This window comes from Apteryx rowi, unplaced genomic scaffold, assembly GCF_003343035.1.
Source record: "Apteryx rowi isolate R43461 unplaced genomic scaffold, aptRow1 scaffold_283, whole genome shotgun sequence".
Taxonomy (NCBI): Eukaryota; Metazoa; Chordata; class Aves; order Apterygiformes; family Apterygidae; genus Apteryx; species Apteryx rowi.
This window is the reverse complement of record NW_020449230.1, coordinates 471,789-494,452: the sequence shown is the minus strand read 5'-3', so window position 1 is coordinate 494,452 and position 22,664 is coordinate 471,789. Positions and strand designations below refer to the sequence as shown.

Sequence of the window (22,664 nt, the reverse complement as noted above, 5' to 3'; positions counted from 1 at the left end):
CAGAACTAAATTACTGTTTGTGAAGTGCACAGTGGTAGGTGCCCTGCAGAAGCCTATGAGGATACGAACAATTTTGTCTCGCAAGCAGGGACAGAAGAGCACAGAGCCACCCAACACGGTGGGACAAACCAAGGTAGCTGGCTAGTGGGTACCTTTCACCTGTGCACTGATCCTGGAAATAGGAGTCTGATCACTTAGAGACCACAGTGTAATGCAGCTCTGCAAGAAGGCAGAACTAAGAACTAAGGCAACTCTGATCTTTGCATTTCCTGTCTTCCAAGAACTTTCTGCAACTTCCGTAGAAGCATTTCGACTCAACCATGTAGCCTCCCCACAGTCTTTGCCAAAATGATTCCTCCAGTCCACAGCCAGCACAGTCAGTTCTCAGCCTCCCTCCTTCTGAAGGCTCTTCATGCACACGTAAGACAGAATTATTTTCTCCCAGGGCTGATGGCCTGTTCCCACTTTGGAAGCACTAAGCATGCTGTGCCCAGAGAGCAGCTGTGCTGATCATGGACCATTAAAGCCACTACAAGCAGCTGCAAGTCTCTCCAGGCTGGAAAGCTGCAGAGCAAACAGTGAGAGCAGACTGCGTCCTCCCCCGAGGACCAGCACCAGCAGGTAGTGTATCACATAATTCACCTGTGGGTTTCATAGCTGCCGCATGACAGCAAAGGAGAGCTRTGACACCTGGGTTCCCTCTCATCAACCCCACTGCCACCAAGCATGCTCCCACACGGCTCCCAGGCCTGGTCTCCATGCTGTTTATCCTCCTCTGCTCCCTAACTTCCATTTCAACTTCCCAGCTCTCTTTCCCACAAGCCAAGTCTCTCCTTCACCTGCCAGTCCAGGACTGYTTCTTTCCCCAATTTTCCAGCTCCTTGCCCCAGCATGCAGAAACTTTCCCTGTAYCAGACCCGGGACCCAACGCTGCTCAGGTTCACAGCAGCCTTACGAGCTGCCCACACCCAGGCTGGAGGATGTCCACTTGGCCACCATGGGGACTCAGGGATGGAGCAGGCTCCAAGGGAAGCGTCTGCTGTGTGGCCATGGGATCACAGCACTCACACCCTCCGGGGACTGTGGCTCTTACAGCACTATGGAGCTGCTCCCTACCACGTGGTGACCAGCTTCACTTGGTGAGCAGCGGGTTTTCATCACAGCTACTCAACAGCAGGTCCCCACACTAAGATCACTTCCCTGAAAGTTTCCAAACGGCCACTCCCTCCCCACAATGTAAAACGGTAGCRGAGAATTTCTCAGATAAGAGAGTTTAGGAAATCATGTCATTTTTAAGTGACTATGCAGTGTCCCCTTCCCTAATCCTATTCTCAGAAGTGGCTGAACAATTTGGGGCTGAAACTTCGCAAAAAGTATTTGCACACCAGCCCAATCTGGTGTGCATGAGATTAAACCAGGCTGCAGACAGAGGGTATTAATGGAAAATGCAGGCGAGCTGGCAAAGTGGTTATCAGCTCTTTCAGAAGGGCTTTGCACTAAGGGCAGAGCCTCCACTAATGAGACCTGCTTCTGAAAGCAACCCAGTTTCATAAGTTGGCCTCTATGTGAATAAAAAGCCCAAGAAAACGTTTCATGCTCACGTTCGTTGCTTCCGACGGGCACAGATTTGTGCGGYGCAGAAGCTCAGAGAGGTTATAACTCACAAGAAAATGAGAAACTGAAATCCAGGGCACTTCCCCTGTGCTCCTGATAGGGATCAGAGTGCTTTACAGCGTKCTGGAAACTGTACAACAAAAATACGTGATCCTTCCAGCTAGGTGAGCCATTTCACTTGTAGCAGGGCCCCCCCTCTACTCTTGAAGTGCCAGATATATAGTGTATGCGCAGACAAGCTGAGCTGCGAGGTCCAGAGACCTGGCATGTCCATGTGCCTTGGCCCCAGCGCGTACACCAGACTAATTCGCACCAGACTCCCCGCGCTCCCGTTGCATGGTGGGCAAGCGCTCCGGGCCCACGGGAAGGAGCAGGCGCAGGCTGCCACCACCAGACTATTTAAACGGGGCTACAGCTTGTTTCTCGAGCCAGGGGAAAAGCTTGCTGCCAACAAGCTGCAGGCAAAGGAATTGCTCCAAGGCTGTATGAGAATGGCAAGCTGCAGGTTAGACTCTGCTTTACAGCAGGGATCACTCCCGCTGGCAAGTTGGCAATCGTTTTCAGCAGAGGTTTAGCCAGCCTCTGAGCCTGCAAGGCACTAACACCACGTTACTTCATGCAAGCTGTTCTCCTAAAAGACAAGAGAGACACCAGGAYGAGGCAGATAACCTCCTTTGCTGTGCTCACAGGCTCTCCACAAACCCAAGAGCTAATGAATAATTCACATCCCAAAGCCTTTGACAGCCATCAGTTAGTAATGGCTTCAGGGGTCTCTATCTCTCTGTAACCACAGTGGCATTTCCCTTGCAGTTTGAGGTTCATTAAATGCTGCCCGACCATCGCTGCTCAACACTCACTGCTGCATGCTTTCAGCTTGGATCGCTTGTTGGTCACTACATGCTTACAGCCTCTATTTCAGAGGGTTCTTCACAGGTTTTGGCAAGAGTTAAAAGCTGATTGTCCTGGGCTGCTCAGTCATCCGCCTTGGAATACGGACAACAAAGCACACAGAGGACCTGTGACTTTGCTGTCAGCACTGTCACAGCAACAGCTTCTCTCACCTACTGGAAGCACAGACCTCAGTGTCACAGGAGAAACTACTCCAAGATGCACCAGTCTTTCAGCCTTTGCTCTCAGGTGTCCTGTTTCCTAAGCCACTTCTTGTTACAAGGTGCTACAGCATCTGTGAGCTATGACAAAATGCACTTCCACATGTTTGAGCTTAAGGGCTAGTAAAGTATTCAGGCACAGAAAAACATCTGAAACCTGCACTCAAAATTTTGGCCTGTGTAAGCCTTACCACGCTCGGTGTTACGGGGTGTTCCTGCAGTGTGTTCTCAAAGCTAAGATATGGCTCTTCCCAAGTGTTTTAAAGCAGTGGTTTTCAACCTCTGGAACACCCCTTTGAAAGGTTTTGGTCAAAGTGACATTTTMTAYCTGTKTTAGCAGCTGGGGRAAAAGTGATAAGAYTCAGACCRTACTAATCACTGRCRTAAATGCTGTTTTAYRAMYTGCAGTTCTAACTAYAYGATTCAACTTAGCATTGAAGTCTAAGGCCATCTCCTATCTGGTGCTGTCAAGCCAACGATAATTGTTTTTAAATTAAACAATCATTAAAACCGAAGAGCAGTTTTCCAAACTGATGATCGAATGCTTCTCCAATTGGAGGGCTCTTTTCCCTCCAGGACTCTCTGGGAACCTGAAGGAGATAACAGTGCAGGAAGGAGAGCTGGGGACTGCAGGAAGGAGGAGGGGGCTGGTATCATTTCCTGAGAAGGCTGGGATGGGAAAGGAAGTAGCCTCAGGAGTTGATGGGAATGGGAATGGGAACAGAGCTGGGAAAAACAGCTTAGAATTGTAATTGCAACTCAATTTTAATCTGGTGTGGGGCTATGTAATCTGGTATGTATAGTAGGCTATAACCAGTCACAGTTACAAACCAGAATTAACCCCCACACACCTCTGATGGCAGGTACCAGCATGTCCCTAGCTGGCAGATAACAGGAGTCTGTTAAGAATCATTTCACAGACCTCCTTCTGCAGCCTCATGGACCATGGTGCAGCAGCACTGCTTTGTAACAGTTTGAAASACAACAAACAAAAAAACCCAGCTTCTGAAACTAAACCTAGAGCTAAGTGCCACTCCAAACAGCCATGGAAGCAGGTGATGATAAATTCTGTAGGGGTGCATGCAAAGTGGAGTATTTATAGTGGTGGCTTCAGATGATGCTTCCCCACTTCTCACTGCTGATGTCTACAGTACTGGTGGGGCATACAAAACTGTTAGCTGTAAATCCCCACCTTCCAGCTGTGGCTTCTCTGCAGCTGCACRTTGTATCTAACAAACGCCCAGTCCAACCCAGAAGCAAGCTGACACAGAGAGGAGCCTGCCTGCAGTTTCTTGGGCAGGGAAAGGGATCTGAATGGGACACAGGCAGCAAGGGCTGCTGGAGCTGCTTTGCCCTGCCAGGCTGGACCTCAGGCATGCGAGCATCACCTACGTGGTTCTGCAGCATAGTCAGAAACCCCAGCCGTGTCACCATCACCTACTCACTTGCCAACACAACTCAAGCTTATTTAGATGGATTCTGCTTCCAGATGATTTACTTGTTCCCCTTTGGGGGCATACAGCTGAATTTTCTGAAAGATCACAGAGTACAAGGTCTAGATGTTTAACAGAGTGTTTATAAACCTGTGCAGAAATCTGATGGGAGGATGGAAGGAGCTGGACACAAATGTTACAAGCACACATCAGTACTACTCAACAGAGGACAGGTCCCTAGTGAGCAGTATTGGCAGTCGCCACATCTCACTTTTCAGAGCAAAACACGGCAAGGAAGTCACACACAAGAGAGCTACACTAATGTAACACTGAGATAAGATTAAAGCTAACAGGAAAAAAGAATCATATTTCCAAGAGCTTTGTATTTCAGAAGGTTGTGTGGTGACCTCTGTGTTTGGATGTTCAGGCATTAAAGTATGTCTATAGGCATGCAAAGTTTTTCCTTCCTGTAGTTCTACAGCCTGCAGTTGGTAGGTAGCGTACGAGGAGTTCACAGATAATTTTTGCCCAAGCATTGCCACTGCATTTTTCCAACTACATCACTTTGGCCTCTCTACATAAATCTTTCCTTGCCAGTGTTAAGGTACTGCAAGGAGGAGACAGCAGGAACCACAAGAACAGTAGGGCAAATCAATCATTTTTTGTTAAATAGCAGGAAATAAAAGTGAAGCAGGAAGAAAGCAGTACCTCTGTCAAAGGCCTTGGTCTTCTCTCTACAACAAATTCTGTGTGGCAGAGCTCACAGTAACTTGTGTTGGAGGAGGATAACCATTTTTCCAGGCAGCTCTTGTGCACGGTGCCCAGTGTTCCTGTGCAGTCACACGGGGAAAGCAGTCCCTCCCCATTTCCACCTTCATGACAGATTCGACAGATGGGACCATCACTAAAGAGGCAGACAAACAGAATGAAATCACAGTCAGAGCAGGCAGAACGATACAGCTACATCCAGAGAACGGGGTCTGAGGCCACCAAGCCCCAGAAAGGTGCGCACAGAGCAGGCAGCACATGTGGTAGCGTGCCAGGTGCTCAGAGACTCTGCAGAGCGGCCTGCTGTGACAAGAAGTGGGTCTCAGGGGACCGTGAAGGTGCCTGGGACACTTCAGGGTCAGGAGCACCTGGAAGCTGCATTGATGGACACTGCAGTGCCGAGGGAAGCAGGTACATCAGCCTGCGCCGCTCGCCAGCCCGCCCGCAGCCCTGCCCGACGTGGGGCAGCTGCAGAAGGGATGGCTGTGTGCACGTCCCGCAGACTCCAGCTCTGCTAAAGGAGGGCAGAGCGCCTGACACCGAACCAGAAGCCAACCCTGTAGTGCTGGCGCAAACTGAGGCCCAAAGCACAGTCTGATGATCCATACCAGTCGCAGGCAACATCGCATGCCCCCAGCTGCCTGGAGCCTCTCGAGGGGTTCGCAAAGTCATATTTATCAGATCACCTACCCATTCTTTCCCCATCCCTGCTCCGCATCCTGGGTTTAGCAGGAACTGCATAAGGAACAGCAGCATCTAAAGTCAAAACTACATTAACCTAACACAGAAGTACTCTAGAAGCCAATGTCTCCAAGGTCACAACACATTTAACGAAAAAAAGCCACTGAAACAAAGTTCTTGGCATACTAATCCTCTGYCTGTCACAGTGCAGTAACCCACTCAGCATCCTATTTGCACACTGTCAGACAAAACCATTCTGCAGGATTYGGGTCTGTATCTGGCTGCAGAAATGCCTCAGGCAGCACCGCAACAACAGTCACTTCTCAGCTCCCCTCGGCTAGAAGTTTCAGCTACAAAAACCTCTTTCATTATGCTCAAGATCTGCTCTCTTGGGACCTCACAGAGCCAGAAATACTTTACAAGGTAAGTACCAATGCTTTCAGGGACTTGCAGCCTTTCAAGTAACAGGCCTGTAAGCAATCCAAGCCACCCATTTGTTCCCAAGATGTTCTCTCATGCCTGTATCCAACACCCTCAGTTGTGGACTATCGGCACTATTACCCCRGCATCTGGCAATCGTTAGCTCAGGTGGTTCAGAAGATGTTCATGAAACARATTTCCATCACAGACTGAAGTCATTTTTTTGCACCCATGTAAACTTCGAGCACCCAAAGTCCTCCTGTGGTGAGGACTTTCTGCACCTGCACAAAGAACCAAGTCCATTTCACTTGAAACCTCTAATTTTCTTATTTTGTTTGATATCGCCTAGTTCTTGTCTTGGAAAAGACATTGTTTTCCATGGCACTCAGATCTACAGAGCTCCATCATCTCCTACTCATTTGCCTCTTTCACGAGCAGAAGAGACCTAGCCTATTCAATCACACCTTACACAGAAACCGCTCCACCTTCACTGCTCTTCCCTGTACCTGTTACATTTCTAAAATATCCTTTTAGAGCTGCAGGCATCAGAACTACACAGAGTTTTTGAGATGTGGGCACACCAGGGATTTTCACAGTGACTATATTTTGTTTTCTGTTTCTTTTCTAAATCCTAGCATTTTRTTTGCTTTTTGGTCACTGCTGGAATTTGCACAGAACTGCCACATTCCCAACATCTCCCTTTACTGAACCCATGAATATATATRTAAATCCAGGACTACTGTTTCTGTGTGTGCATCATCTCACAATGAACTGTATCCGTATTTTAGCCTCCAGTCACTTCTGATAGTACTAGATGCCTAGGTTTAGGCGACTTAACACTATCTTAGGTCCATAGGACATCCCAGGTGGCCTCCAGCTACCATTCCCCAAAGGCACAGGTCTCCTGGAAGCCCTCTGCCACATCTTCCAGCCCCATGCTGATGATGCCTTGGACTCCCCGGGGAACCTCAAAAGGCTCTAGATGCCCAAGTTTGCTGTTCTCAGTGATTCATTACATCCTCTCAGCATTCGCCTCTCATCGAGGCCATTTAGGAATAAAATGCYGGACAACAGAGGATTGCAGCTCTGCCCTCCCTGAACTGCGAAAAACAGCCGTCACTCATATCTCACTTCTCTGTATTCCAGCCAGACATTTCTTCCATGCAACAACCCTCCTCTTATATCCATAGTTTCACAGATTTGGGGCTGGGAGGCAGGGGGAGAAAGGAACGTCTTTTGTTGAACGACCCTATTCAATGCCCTTTGGAAATCCAAGTGAGCTGTGTCAGCTATCACCTTTGTCCACACGCTGTTGACAGTATAAAAGCCACACAGATTTCATCTCACAGTTCATACTCGACTGTGACACTGACTTAAAAAAGGAGGAAAAAAAAAGTCTGCAAAAGAAGTTTGCGGGATTGCAACACAGCACAGCCAGGATCTTCAAAATCAGCAACACTTTCCATTAGCTTGCACAACCAGGCAAAGCAGAAGGCAAGAGCAAGACCCAACGGACCAGACTCCAGAACACACTCCAATGGGAGGTAGCATCCTGGGGAAAAATATTGGTGGGCCATGAAGGGAAGGGAAGGGCCAGCAAGCAAGTGCACTTCAGCTCAGAAAAGTGGGAGCAGGTCTCCTCCTCTCGTGGAGGTGCACTGTAGGAGATCTTTGCCACTCTCAACTCAATTTCTAACAAGTTTCATCTCAGTCAGACTTTAGATAGTTAAAGTTGGGGGATCCAAAGGACTAGGAAGAAGCAGCAACATGCAGAGCAAAGGCAGCAGCTTCTGGCCCCATTGCAAAGCCCGAATTCAGTGCTATAGTGAGCCGGGTACTTTTGGTAGTGAAGCAAAGTGAAACTGTTGCCAGGGACCCTGCGTTTGGAGACACTGCAGCAGAGCTGGGTCCGGTGGAAGCGAGATGCTCTGCAGGAGCCAGTCCACAGGAGCGCAGTGACGCACAGTCAGCGGAAAGAGGAAACCCAGGACGTACTGAATCATCAGCAGCAGCCATGGAAGCATACGCATGTACCCCCTATACCCCCTCCCCTCTCCTGGCCAGCTGAGAGATCACATCCTCCAGAGGATACAGCCCTGTACGACTTCCTCGTATGCACACATACATACACACATGCACCCGTGTCCTAAAGAAGGGGGAAGGAAAGCGTCCATAGCTACTAGGTGCTCGAGAGCTTCCGCAGTTAACAGCCATCTGAGCAGAGCCGAGGAGCACAACCCTTAACCCCTGTACGCGGGCCAGGCTCTCAGCTAGCACTATGCCCACCCACCGCACTGCGCCCCTCTCCCTGCCAGACACCACTGCTGGTGAACCACTGCCCCTTGCTCTCTCCTAATTGTCACTTGCTTTTTATTTAGGGGACTACTTCAGCAGGGACGGTCTCCCCCGACAACAGGGGTCTGGAGAGGTGGTAGGATCTCCATCCTTGGAGAAGGCTCTGAGCAACCTGATGCAACTTTGAAATTGGCCTTGCTTTTGAGAAGGAGCCTGACCAGATGATCTCCAAAGGCCCCTTCCGATTTGAATTACTTGATGATTCTGCAACCTTTATTGCAGCAAAGCTCAGTGTCGTACTAGAGTGACAAAATTAGAGTCCACTCACATGGTCTCAGTAACAGAGACGGACCAAAAAAGCCCCCAAGCCTCAAGTGCTCTCATGCATCTGTTATTTCCTAAGAAATGCATCTGTAAGATATTTTATCTGCTCTCTTCCTGTTCGAGAAGTTTCAGATTTCCAGCACATTAATATAACCTTGGCTACCAATAAACAATCCAGAAGGAAAAAATTTGCTGACAAGGCGAGGGGGGGGGGGGAAATCATATCAGACTCCATTTCTCCTCTCCTCCTAACCGGAGGGGGAGGGGGATCTGATCACCCCCCCACACGATACAGCCTCCAACACGCTTCTCCAGCATGCTGTGGAGACTGTATCACTAATCCAACCTTTCAGTACAGTCACACTGCTCCTGGCGTTGTTTCATTTGTAAGATTTTGATGTTGGCTGCTGCGGCAGTTTATATTAAAGCATGGTGCCTTCTGCCTTCCTATCTGGATTCCAACTTCTCTTTTATTTCATGCATTTCCAATAATTATCTGTGACAAATGCTTGCACTTGGGGATTTCACGCGGTTCTGCTAGGCTCATGTGCTGGCATTTTGGGCAGGCCAGAAACAAGCCGAGTCACGTGGCTCCATCTGGCTTTGCTTCGTTAAGAACTTGTGACAAGGAAGAGACTTGAAATAGCTGAAAACAACAATCAAACTGCATGAACTGAACGCAAGGAATCCTGTCTTTTCCCCTGTAATGCCAGGCCATTTYCCCACCTGATTTTCCCACCTCGACTGCTTTTAAGGGCACGCACAACTCCCCACCCAGCCTGTCTGTCGTTACAGAGCAAGCTGACCTCCCTTCGTATTTTTATCTCCCTGCTCCAGATTTGCTAGACACAGCAATTACTTTCGCCTCAGTTCTCATCTAGCCTTTCTGCTTTCCTCCCCCACATTTACACTCGCAGCTTTCACACCTCATCAACGTTCAGCCTACTTCACTGAAAAAAGAAAAACAGCTGTCGAGATAGGATTTGAACCCCAAATTTGACTGGTCTCAATAGCTGAACTGAATAGCAACGCCAAGTGTCCTCTGCTCCGGACACTGCTCAGTACACACGATGAGAAGTCACGCCGGGAAGGGTTCAAGCAAGCAAAGSTGCCACACGTCCGCTCTAACGATAGCTGGACGCTGCGGTTCCTGCAAGCCAAACACCCTCCTCYTCTTGGGGCTGCARAATCRACACCAGGCCTTTATTCCAAGGCCACCTCGGCACCGGGGATTTACTCCACCTTCAGCAATCTCCATGGGGCAGCATGCTGCCCCCGCTAGCGTGGTGTCCCCCCTTTGCTACCGCTCACCGAGGACAGACGCAAGCAGCACGAGCCCCTTCTCGGAAGCGGCAGGCAGCCCTGCCTTACCTCTGCGCGCCCAGTGCCTTGATCACCGTCGAGAGGAGCCGGCCGTCCTTCGCGGTGACCTGAGTGACGTACTGCGGGCGCCCGATGTCGGAGTCCTCCACCGACTTGGACAGGGTGGCGCTTCCCGGGCAGTCACACAAGGAGCCAGGGAGGTGGCAGCAGTCGCCTGTCGTCATGGCAGCTCCGGGCCTCTCTGCCCCGGGGAGCGGCGCTGGCAGCACGGAGACCTGGGGGGAACGGCACCGAGGTGAACGCCCGACACCCCGGACTCCCCCCTCGCCGCCCTCCTCTGGACCCCGTGCGCAGGCTGGCAGTGCCCTTGCAGTCATACGCACACCTGGGGGCTCTGAAAAAAAAAAAATCACTAATTTTACTAGTCTTCTGTCCCTTTTAATATATTTTATGAGGCTGCCTTACCATAAAATTAAGTCTCAAAGTGTCCTACTTACATAAGTTAGTGTTAGAATTGCAAATTTGCCTTTCCCAGGGAGAATTCACAGTAGCCACCCTTTAACCTGATGAAGTCTTTCAAACGGAACTTGCTGATGCAGAGATGGGGAAGGCACCCAGAAGCCCCTCTGGGCCCATTTCAGTCTGGGCTAGAGCCGTATCGAAAATGCTCATTCGTATCCTTTGTAAAAGTTGTAAAGTTTCATCTGAGCACGACACTTGAGCATCCTCAAGCAACTCAGTTCAGTGAGGCTGCTCTCACCAGTTGCGTTCAGGGGCTTTCCAAGCTCTTTAAAGCCTGTCCACCAAACCACCAAACCCATAAGGGTTCCCCTGCCCTTTGATTTTCCCTTTTTCACTTTCTTTATGGAAATGCACACACTTTCACTTCCACATCCCATGCGCTATGTCCCCATAGCGAACACGTAGGTATTAACCACTCAAAAGCATCATAAAACTTCTGGGCCCTCCTGCCCTCTTGGTGAAGCTCCGTTCTTCTCCCTCCCAACACTTGAGGCCACGTGTGGTTTTGATAACCACCTTTAGCCACATGCACTCAGCAAGGCACACCATCACGCTGTCAGCACCTCTGGGATTTACCCAGCAAAGAGAGCACGTGGGATAAGYGGCAAGTGCAAGAATCGGGGAGAAGATGTGGAAAAAGCCCCAATGTGACAAAACAGGAGCCGGCTCCAACGAGCACCGAACCACGGGCATGCGGAAGAGCTTTCTGCCCCACGCTGCCACAACAACCACTTTCCTCCCTGGCAGGGCTTATCTCAACGCCCAAGAYAGAAATGCTTTGCAGCTTCAGGAAAATCCCATTTTCGGCAATTTCCCTCACCCTAGTCCCCAAGAGATGGTTGCGCAGAAATAAAGAGCCGCGGTTACAATTCGTAACCACCTGACTGCAAGCCAGCAACATCACGCTGTTGGAAAAGACCAAAATCCTCGTGTCTGTAAACGGGACTGCCTTATGTAAGGCGCACACAGCAATCCCTGTGCACCGGGGCTGCGAGGATCATAGCTGGAATCGTGTCTCCTTCTGGTGGCTGGATTTCAAGAAAGAAACAGACCCATAAAAGAAGCTAAAATGAAAGCAATGAAAAGGGTAAGAGGTCTAGAGGAGGAAGGAAAAACACACTTACCCAAGAAAAAATAGCGAAAGAATTAGGTTTGTTTAATCCAGGGGAGATGGGGGGGGAATATTCAATCTCCGTCTCCTGGAGGTAGACGCACACAAACAAACCCTTGCCATCTCATCTCAGGAAATGCTTTCGTTTCGCCATCGCTGCACGACAGGAGTCAAACATTCCCACGAAACTGCACTTTCGTCAGGTTCAGCTAAGCCTAAGTCAAACTAAAATAGCTAAAGGAAATAAGGGCTTGTTCCTGGYTGGAGGCTTGGCCAGACTACAGAAGAAGGAGGAAAAAAAAATCCAGAGAGTGAGAACGTGATCGCTGAAGCCCTGAAAACACTTCTTTGGATAAGCATTAGTGTTCTTTCGCAGCCTGAAAATTAAGCAAGACTTGCACAACCGAAAGCTTCAGCTGTCAGAAGGGCTCCCTTTGCGGTGAACACCTTCAAGAGGGAAACGGCACTTTGCTGGTGTCTCAACACCGTGCACCGGCTTCGGCAGCAAGCCCTCAAGTTACGGAAACAGCAGCGTGCCCAGCCGCGTTCACTGACCACCACGACACAACCTGCATTYGAGCCTTTACTGCAAGAAGGTGTTTTGAAGGCCCTTAAAAAGTTCCTGAACGATTTTCTCATTTGGGCAGTTTATTAAAGCTGCTGCTGCTAAGTGACTCTACCCCCTTCCTCTGCATCTGAGGTTGCAGGCAGGGCAGCTCCCACCGAGATGAACGGGAATCTTTCCCTCAACTTTAGTATGAGCTTAACAGGCTCAGCCTAYCTCTCCATCTGTGCAAAAAGCATGCAGGGTTAGAACCACTTTTCTTAATACTTTCCTTTAAAAAAGGGAAAAAAAAAGCTACAAGCTCTCCAACRCTAAGGAGCAAAAAGAAAGATGATAAATGCTATTGGAATGACTTAAGTCAGCTATTTTGCAAGTTAAGGAGTTCTTTCAATTTTCAAAGCCTCTTACTGAACCAGACAAGAGGAGATATATGCTTTTAATAAAAAGCTCGGTTCCATTTGTTCAGCCAAAACGTTGTTTGTTTTTTAAGTCCAGAGGAAAAAAAGGTCCATTTGTGTCTTGGAATAAAACTGCCCTCACTCCCTGCATCCTGGGAGTATTTATACTGAGGCTCTTTGTGCTGCAGCTCTGACAGATACAGGCAGCACCGTGTCCTTGCCCCGACAGCCCTGTTCAGGGCTGAAAGGGAATCGCCACGCTGCAGTCTATCAGGAAACGCGTGGTTTTCTATTACAAGTTGTTTGGCATTTCCTTGTCGGGGTCCATCCCAGGGTGGAGCCTGAACTCACCGCTTTAATATGCGACTGACTCATGTCATTCAGCGAATACAAAGGAAAAGCAGCAAGATTTTCATGGTTACAGTTAGCAGGGAAGTAACTGAAATCCAAAGATAACATCTGCAGCGCGCTCCGGTTCCAATTTCATACCCAGCTGAACATGAACTACAGCGTACAGCCAAGCCAGTCCCTTTCCTGGCTCCCTTAAGGCTTCAGCTCATCGACACGCAGACTTCCCTCRCAACTGTCAGCAGCTCATCGTATCCAAACTCAGCGTTACAGCAGAAACCCCCGAAACTCGGAGTCGGGATCAAGAACCAAACAGCTGGTTTGAACCACACACTGTTCATTCTGGGCAGCCGCGATTTCTCAGCCCATTCCTTGGAGGTACATTCCTTGTTCCCATTAAAAAAAAAAAAAAGAAAAAGAAAAGGGAAAAAAAGAGCTCTGAGACATTAGGCTTATTATTGATGTCTCCTCTGCTGCTGACATTAGACAAGAGCAAATAAATGAGAAGTTCCTTCTAGGCGGTGTTTTGTATCTTAAGCTTCTGAGCAGATCCAGGATACAAATGGTTGAGTTTGTAGAGCTTACTCAAATTGAAGAAAAACAAACCCTGTTTGTGGAAAGTTGGCTCAGAAGAGCGAGTTATGCACTAGGGCTCCAAAACTCTCAAACATGTGCAGTGAGATGAGCCGCTTCCTAGAAGAGCAGCTAGCGCCTATTTGCCGTTCCAAGGCATAGACTTTGGTGCTTGTGCAGGATCCTGCCAGCTGTGGGGTTCATGCAAAACATGCCCACATAATATCCACCTCATTGGGCTTCAAGTGTTGCAACAAAAAAACATGATCCAGTTTATACCATCCAAAGGGCAACAGGGGTTTTCCAAACACCCCAAAATGACTGAACAGCCCAAGACTGTACAGATCAGGCTGAACTACTCCGGCTCTCCATCRAGAGGACTTCCTGCCCAACAGCAACAAGGAAAGGACAAGGAGCTAAATGGTTCCCCAGCTCTGTTCTGCATACTTGGACTTTGCAGCCCTATAAGACAGCTGCTTCTTCCAGGCAGAGAAACTGTAGTAGGCCAGATAACTTCATCAAAGCCACCAAGAGAAAAGCCAGAATCAAGATGAGAAAGACAACAGCAGGAAAGGCTAAGGTGGAAAGAGGACTGCAGTAATAGAGAATTGTTAGGTTCAGACTGTGGCTTATCTGGGCTGATCATGGCCTGTCTACATGATAAATACTTGAACTGGTGTAAACCCTTGGAGCAATTTTGATGCTTTGACAGAATGCAGAGCAAACTGGAACCAGAACCATCTCCATCTTCTTTGGGCGCAGTTCCTACCCACTGGCTTTTGTATAGATTAGCTTCCCTGGAACATCTCCCCCAAGAAAAAACCCACCTCCTGGCAATGCAGCCAGTAGCTAAGTCTGTTCATCTCACTTCACTGAGTAATCCATTTCCCTGATTACAGTAACCATGTTTTGGCACCTCACTACAGTAACATCAGGAGATAACCAAGTTCGGTAGCCAACGTAACCCACCCATCTGTATGCAAGCACCATTTTTTTTTTTAATTTAGCTAGTAATCCATTAAATTTTGTGCACAGAGGGCCAAAGATCCAATTGCTGCTTATCACCCAGGAGCAAGGCTATCAAGCTTGCCTTTGTAAATCAGTTTTAGCTAACTTGCGATTGCAGACGCTGTATTATCTAATCATATGATCCTGCAAGCGTCATTAGATAGCGAACTGAAGGCTTTCAGTTGCTAAAGGGCATTTTCAAACATCAGTGCTTCCCTTTTCAACAGTAAGACTGGATTTCCCAAATCCTACGGCTCTAAGATAGCTGAAAACAAACTTCTGGAAGGAGAGAGTACAAAGAATTGCTTCCTTTGCCATGTCTAAGGATGCCTCCTCCCACGTGCCATCTCATATAGCCAATGCATGTATTTCCACAGTCGAAGTGCAACCACAGGTTCGCAGCGTGCCTTCTGGCACCCAGGTGTGCCCACCGCAGACGGCTGGAACACCTAACCAGGGCCCGTAGCCGCCCTGCTCTGGCAGACTGGCAGGGTGCCCCTGCATCCTGTCTACCCCAGAGGGCAACCTCCAGCCACTAGAACCCATCACCCACAGCGACCACGCACCATGAGATACTGCCATCGAGTGTATGCATGCACGGGATGGGTTATGGGGTGGGAAGTGCTCCCCCCTCCTATTAAAAGGTTGCAGAACTGGTTTAATCTAAAAAGAAGCAAAAACAAAACCAAAAAAAAACAAGAACTGGCCTCAAACTGCTGCAGGGTTTTACTTTTTGGTTTTGTTTGTTTAAGCACACACTGTTTTGTTCTTTAAAAAAAAGCACATGTTCTACGTCTGCCATCTAACTCTCAAGAGTTACTCACTAGGCCTGCTGCATAATGCCCTAAAAGTACTCAAAAAGCGAGCAACAGATCTGCCCACATCCGATCCATAAGCTGAACACAGTTTTAAAGCTTTGGGAGGAGATGTGTGCTCACTCACGCAGAGCAGGCAGTTCTGCAATGAGATTTCACCGCAACCCCTGCAYCTGCCGGGACTTAGGAAGAAATCTGGTGAGTCACAAGCTTAGAAGTCACCTGAATGCAAGGGATCTACTAGTCAGGGCGCAATGAGGCCCGTCTGGTGGGAGAAGTGACGCTTACAGCATTTTAGGACATAACTCCGAACACTTAAAATAAAATGTGATGTCACAGGACAGCTCTCAAAGCATTTCAAAGTCTGGCGGATAACACGCACAGGAGAGCATTTCACTCCCCAGGCAGCTTCTCAGTTCCCTGCCTTGTCCACAACATTCGGTGGACAGTCACAGTTCAAGGAGGTGCCGTAAAAACTTCAGCGTTAACTKGCTCTTCAGGCAGTGCCAGTGGAGCAGCGCTGTGAATCAGACAGGCACAGGACAGACCTGACCCAAGGCTCAAAACAAACAAAAAAAAAGAAAAACAAAAAAACACCCAAGGGACCAAGTCCTGGAGCCTGTGAGCCTTTAAAAATCAAGCTTCACATCAGGAACAGCCTCTTCCTACTCCTTTAAAAGCAAAAGCTACAGACTGAGCGTGCTGTAAAGCAACAGGGCTCTCCAAGGAGGCTTACCCTCCTCGTCCCTATGGCTGAATTTCTGAAGTCCATAAGATGCTCCAAGTTTAACCATGTAGCTAGCATCCAGGAGGAGATGAGAAGCTTATAGAGAACCACCTTTGGGGACTTCTGTTTTTGTCACATTTTTACATTACCTACAACTATAAGGGTCCCAGCCCAGCTGCCTTCCAACTACTGTTGTAATACAATTCAGAAGTCCTGAAATAGTAACACAAGCCTTCACTTACCTGGCTTTTGCTGGGGACAAATGATCAAAGCTTGCAGTCTCTAGACCAGGCCACTTTTCAGATACATTCAAAAGGCTGTCTGAAGTCTTGATTATTTAGGCTACGGTTTGATGCTAAGCGAGTTTGTTTTCCAAACACAGATGAAGGTAGTATTCCAAAGAATGTGATTTTTTTTTTTCTTTTTTAGACAGACAGATTGCCAGGATCTGACTTTTATTCTCTGCTGGTAAGGAAATACGACAGTGGCTTATGATGCAACTTTCCAAAGTGTGCATTCATACACGTCCCTCCTCTCCAAAACCTTCAGCCTATCTAGCTGCATGCTATCAACGTCTTGCAACACTGCCAAACTAGAACCAGCAAAGAAACAACCCTAATTTTCAAACCACCTTGTAGGGATGGGCTCCCTTCCCAGCCTTGTGTGAACACAGCAGAGCTGTAACGTAGGAGGGCTCCCATTACCCCAGAGTTCGGGGAACATCTCATCTCGCTCACCTCCTTATTTCCCAAAGGAACTGAATTTTAGAAGTACATTGCCTAATGCATTATAATACATTACTTAATATTCAAAAAGAAGCAAAAGGTTCAAACTTACACACTGGGGAAAAGAAAAATCAATAAAAAAAATCGAGAAGCTTGAAGGATGATTTTTTTATTGTTGCAAGTTGTACTTGGAAAAGATCAGGCCATGCCTTACAGCTGGAGTGCCAAAATGAACAAAGTAATCTCGGATCTTCTGAGACTTTTTATCTGCCACGTGACCATATGAAAGGAAAGTTTACTGCACTTTAATTACTGACATCTGGAAAAATGAATTGCAACATTAGGAGAAAATTCTTTGCAGAGGGCATCTCCAACCAAAAATCAGCCATTCAGCCAGTTTAATAACAAGTTTTAAAAGGGAACTACTGAAAACAGCTGGGACATGAGAAACACCTGCTCCTTCACTGAGTATTTAGAAGACACCAGTTTTTTTTACAGGTGAACAGCAACATGGCTCCCTACCTAAACGAAATTATACTGATTTCATGCCCACCTCTCTCTGCATTTGATCACTCTGTCTGCAGAGAAAAAAAGAGATGATTTTGCCAGGCTTTCAAGTTTCATTGAAATGATGAATCAGGGTGAAAAATACCTGGCTATCGTGCCCAAAAAGCAATGCTTGCAAAAGCATTACCCATCAGTGGAGAAAACAACCCTCCCACCATCCACAAGCACCTCTCTTTTCTGCCCTGCTCTCGCCTACCCTTGCTGCTACCTGAAGGCATTGGAGTTATGTGGCCTTTCATTTCTCTTTGCATCTGTGTCCTCTACTAAAATAAGAGCAAGAGAAGTTCTGCTTTCTATGCCTACGGCTTCAGACAACTCCCCGTTAGAGAGAGGCAGGATCTGCAGCAATGCCAAAGCTCAACAGCTCCCCTGTCCTACACAGTCACCTGCCAGGCAGTTTCAATTTATTCAAAGCAAATTAGTTTTCCAGCTTTGGGAAATACAGGAGAAAACACCAACTTCACTGTAGCAATAACACATGCACCAGATCAACAAAGAAGTGCCCACACAACACGGGACGGGTCACTCCCTCAAAGGGGATTACTCAGAAGGATGCAAAACATTATTTCAGGATCTGCAATCCTACGCCAGGAAGAACTTGCACTCGCTTCAATGTTCTCGTTCTTGGTTTATAAAGCACCATTTACACTGTTATACAAATAATTACGCTCTGCCTGGAGACAAAGTGGAACAAACCATCCGCCAGCATGCAGCAACCCTGCTCAGAACGAGAGATCGCTCCAACTGCCCAGAGCGGTATGTGACCAGCATACAACCACCAGTCAAAACCAGGCAGCACGTTAATCTTTGAACTTGCCTGTCTCTATTTTGCTACCTAATTATTTCCCTGTACTCTTTAGCACACTCAGCTTTCCAGCAAAGGCACTGCTATAGCCTTCTACCCTTCCATCCATCCGCACCTGAAGAGCTCCAAAGTAGGCATGAACTTTGGGCATCCTCTTCCTCCATGGTCAGTCAATGAACAGGATTAACTGATCTTAACCAATTTAGCCAATGTCCTCCCTTTACCCACTCCTTATCACTACAAATTCCCTCCTCAATTCCAAAGCAAAACTTCGCTGTTAATACCAGTGCTGCAAAATCCCAGTCTCCCTCTTCTTCCCAATTAAGTTTAGGAGGTTTTTACTTAGGCTGCATTCGCAGTTCTTCTGGAAACAAAGGCCTTGACTGATTTGTCTGCAGGGAAGTACAAAAAAAAATTGGGAGGAGGAAAAAAAAAAGGTTGAGGAGAGTCCAGAGTTGTAGTTTACCTTGCAAACTGCTGACAGTATCTTCCCCTCCCACCCCACACAAATCCAAACCCTAATAATTTCTACTTGAAACAGGACTAAAGCTGTCAAAACTTCAAGTAGACACGGCAATAGCCAAGACTGCAAGAGCTTTCCTACATTCCCCTCTTTGAATTTCTGAGAAGTGTTTTAGAAACTACATGCGATTTGTTTGTGCTTGATATGTTCCCCCAGCCAATACCGCACCTTCCCCCTCTAAAAAATATGCTCATTTTGAGGACAGCAGGAGAACATTTTCTTCAGTCTGGCACCATGACTTCATGTCAACTGATTAAAATCACAAGAGCAGTTACAACATGTTTAATAGCTAAGCTATGTTTGCCCCTGAGGTTAACCACATGTTATCATCTTGTATTAGATCAGGAATTGGAAAGTTAAGAAGTTTACTTATAACTGCTACTTAAAATCTGAAAGTAAAGCAGACTTACAGATGCATATTTTGATTGAAAACGGAGACAAATCGCAGTTCACAAACTGCAACATTGCTTATCCTGGTGARGTCTGGGGCAAGTAATGCATTTGCACGACTGACAGGTAGGAAGAGCTCCAGAAGATCGGTACGACTGATGTCAGCCTGTTCTCTTTGCTAGTGGATATGAAGGGTTCAGTCCCTACCGCGAGATATTTTGTCAGGCTACACCTTGAGGATTTGTGCTATTCTGCATTTTACCGTGACATTCAGACTTTTCATAACCTGTAACCACTACAGCTATGAAAAGACATTTTGCAGCATAGTGAAAAATGATCAAAGTTGTAAGAAGGCAGGTGGYGGAGGATCTCCCCACACTTTCACACAGTGCAATAAACAGCAGCGGTCTCCCAAACACTCAGCAAGTGGSTAACCACCTCTCCCAGCAGAGCTGCCCCGGTTGGTATTTGTACGGCTGCGACGCCGATGAGCTGCAGCCACGATCTGGTCCAGCTGCAGCAAACGGGTATAAACACAACAGGACGAGCGTGACGGCATCCCCCCAGGAGTGGTACTGTTGCAGTTTAAGCTGACCAGAGAGCAGGGAGGAGAACGAGAGCTTAGATTTGGAGAGGTGGAGAACCTGCTACTCATGTGCATGACATTAGCTTTCTCGCTAAGCCATGAACTGTGCTTCAGCACAGCTTAGGCTATAGTTTTAACCCACAGGAAAGCCGTTTTACATGAACTCCATGGAAGTGCTTGCCTAACACTAACATTGATTTGGTTCTTTGCTCAGTTCTTTGATGTAAAAGTAACCCACRGCTTTATTTGTCATATGACTTGCCTCGTACAACAAGGAGACCTAGAAGCGGTTAGCGTATTTTCAAGGGAACAAACATAGGTAAATGGAGATAATTTCTCTCTTGTGGTAAGAGTTTGCACTAAGAGCATGCAGAAGCATAAGTTAAACTGAGTAAATAAAACTGGTGTGTGTGTGGGGGGGAGACTAAAAAGAAAACAGTTATGAACTTTACTCTGGAGGAAAAAAGCGAACAGTTTAGAAAATGGAAACTCTGAGATCTCCAAACATCCAAAGCTGAGTCAAAGTCAAGCAGGGGAAAAATAAACTCATCTGGTAGTTTGCAGTTCAGGATGCCTGATTTCTCCCTTCATCTTCTAAGGTTCTGCTTTTTTTAGTGTAAAAAGCCAAGATACTTTAAAGAATAATGAAAAAAAACCCTRAAGTTACATGATATTTTGTAGCTCAGCCTGCAGAACTACTACAAAGCCACATACTGAGGACTTGCAACAGTCCCTCATGACTAACAGGGCCTCAGAGGCCACCTTGAACCTCAACCTCTTCATTTCCCAGCCTGAGCTGGGAGTGGTTTGGGTTGTTTTGTGCTTGCTGCTTTGAGGAGTCTTTATTAACTTCTTCTCAGGGAAACATCGTGTCCTGCACTTGCTTGACCCAGGCCAGCATCAATAACCTCGAGTGGGAAAGCCCCTYTTCCAGCATCTATTAAGGCAAAAAACTCCAAGAGAGGTGGTTTGCACTTAGTACATTCATAATACTGCTTGTCTGCACCATCTCCTTGGTGGCCGGCATGGAGTGACCTCAGCCTGCAGCCTCAGTGCAATTCCGCTGGGAAAAAAGGCAGTCAAGCACACTGGAAACAAGAAACCATTAGTTCTACCACTTGTTTCTGTTTTCACTTGTTTCTTAAAGATTGCCAGCAGTGTGATTAGCTAACCACATGCTGTACCTGTTCTGATCCCGATTTTACAGCTGGTATTTAACATTCATGGCATAGATCTTAAGCACGTGCTTGGCTGTTTCCTGTGCCACCTGGTCTGCACCTGGCAAAGTTAAGACTTCCTTACTGACGTAGGCTGSCCTGTAACGCTCCATGGTCCACGCCTGTGGGTTGCTAAGCCTTGGGCCCCCAACTTGAGTTATTAAATTCACTGTTACAGAGCGCGTGACAAAGGGATTTCCCAGCCCCAGCTCCTCTCCCTTCAAACCTCTTTCCGAGGGGGGAAGTACTGTCACAGTTTCAAACGCACCTGGAAAACCAGGGCTTCACTAGCCCTCCAAACACTCTCCACTGCAGCTGTCTCCATAATCCTTAAATGCTTAAGCCTTGGAAAGACAAGGCTAACATCCAGCTGTTAAAAGGATTACTTGGTGCATGTGTGAGCTTGGCAGCCAGGCAGGGCTGTACGTTCCCAATAGCAGAGTGGATAAAGGGGACTGGCCACAGCCAGAGCTGACCTACAGCAGCACCGTGTCAGAGAGCTTCTTGACAAGAACCTGGAAAAAGGCCTAGAAGATTAAGGAAGCGCTAGAAACTATTTCAGAAGAGAAAGAAGAGAAAAGTGCTTGCTGGAAGGAGAGCGGAACAGGAGAATGAAAGCCCAAAGGGAAACGAGGGCTGGTAACAGGGAGGGGAGAGAATTTGGGGAGTCAAGTCAGGGGAGGAGGCTGGATACCCACAGTCCCTTGAGCACAAGCAAACGACAGGTACAGTGTGTGACGAGGAGTGGGACCCCACTGACAGATCTTGACTGAATGCCCGTCAGGAGAGGACAGCCCAGTCGCCAAACGCTTTGGGGATAAAGGCACTGAACCCAAACGCACTTGACGATGCCAGATCTGCTCCAGGTAACACTGCCATTTCCAGCAAGTCATCGTCAGCACTGACTTCAAAACCATCCCATCTTCCTTTTTGCAAGGAAACCCAAAGCTTTGCACAACTCGCTCTGAGACGACAAGTTACAAAACAACCTTAACGCTCATCAACGGCAATAACTTCACATAGTGCAGACACGTCACCTCACATTTAGGTGAGCACCATTTCTGTGGGTTACCAACCGGCCAGGCAATTGCGCAGATAAGCGAGAAGTCTTGCTCAAAGGACTGTTGCAGGGGTTTTTTGGTTTTTAATCTCGATCTCCCCATCAGATACAAAACGTGCTCAAGCAAATGCTTGAGACAATGAGAAAAGTGGCTCCAGTGTCGCAACCAACCTTCCCATCCGCAAGCCACAAGCTCATCCCTTGGACAAATCCCACGAACGAGCCACGTTGGCCTCCACCGCTAGCAGTTAAATCGCCTCAAGAACACTAGTTTAAGCGAAACAGAGTTACCGGTTCTGCTCCGGGAAAAGCCAATCGCAAGCTCTAAGCTCACACCACACAGGGAGAAAACCGGTGCTCCGAAGCCCATCCGCGGGAAGCTCTTCAGTTTTACTGCGGCACCGACCCGCGCCATGCGGGAAATCCCTGTGGCTCCCTGCGCGCGACGGCGCTACGGGCAAGCGCCGCATCCCCGGTCACGCCACGCCGCAGGTCAAAAATCCGAGCTGGAACGAGAGGCGGCAGGACTCCAGAAGAGGAAGAACGCAGGCATTAAGAATCCAACGATAAGGAAGCCTTGTCCAAGTAATTATCTATGTCACCCGCGGTGACAACGACAACAACAAAGCCAGGCGAATTAAGGGTCGCAATTCCCAAGCTTCGCTGCTCCAGGTTACGCCTCTGCCCAGCGCTGCGCACGCCGAGCCCGCACCTTTCCCGCGTCAGGCCGGCGGCGGCCGCCCTCCCGCCGCGAAGG

General features: G+C 47.9%; 1 protein-coding gene across 3 annotated transcripts in view; it reads right to left on the bottom strand.

The window, feature by feature from the left end:
* The window catches only part of MARCH2 (membrane associated ring-CH-type finger 2), a 38,290-nt gene that overhangs the window by 14,122 nt on the left and 1,504 nt on the right, over positions 1 to 22,664 (bottom strand). Inside the window, exons 1-3 of one of the 3 annotated variants that reach the window (XM_026068914.1) lie at positions 22,199 to 22,518; positions 10,016 to 10,242; positions 4,865 to 5,060 (exon numbers count right to left, since the gene is read on the bottom strand). In XM_026068914.1, the coding sequence (XP_025924699.1) occupies positions 4,865 to 5,060; positions 10,016 to 10,191 (372 nt within the window). In that variant the 5' untranslated portion in view covers positions 10,192 to 10,242; positions 22,199 to 22,518. Of the gene's footprint in view, positions 1 to 4,864; positions 5,061 to 10,015; positions 10,243 to 11,613; positions 13,774 to 22,198; positions 22,519 to 22,664 lie in introns of those variants that run through there. The other 2 variants (XM_026068913.1, XM_026068912.1) reach the window with 2 other exon arrangements.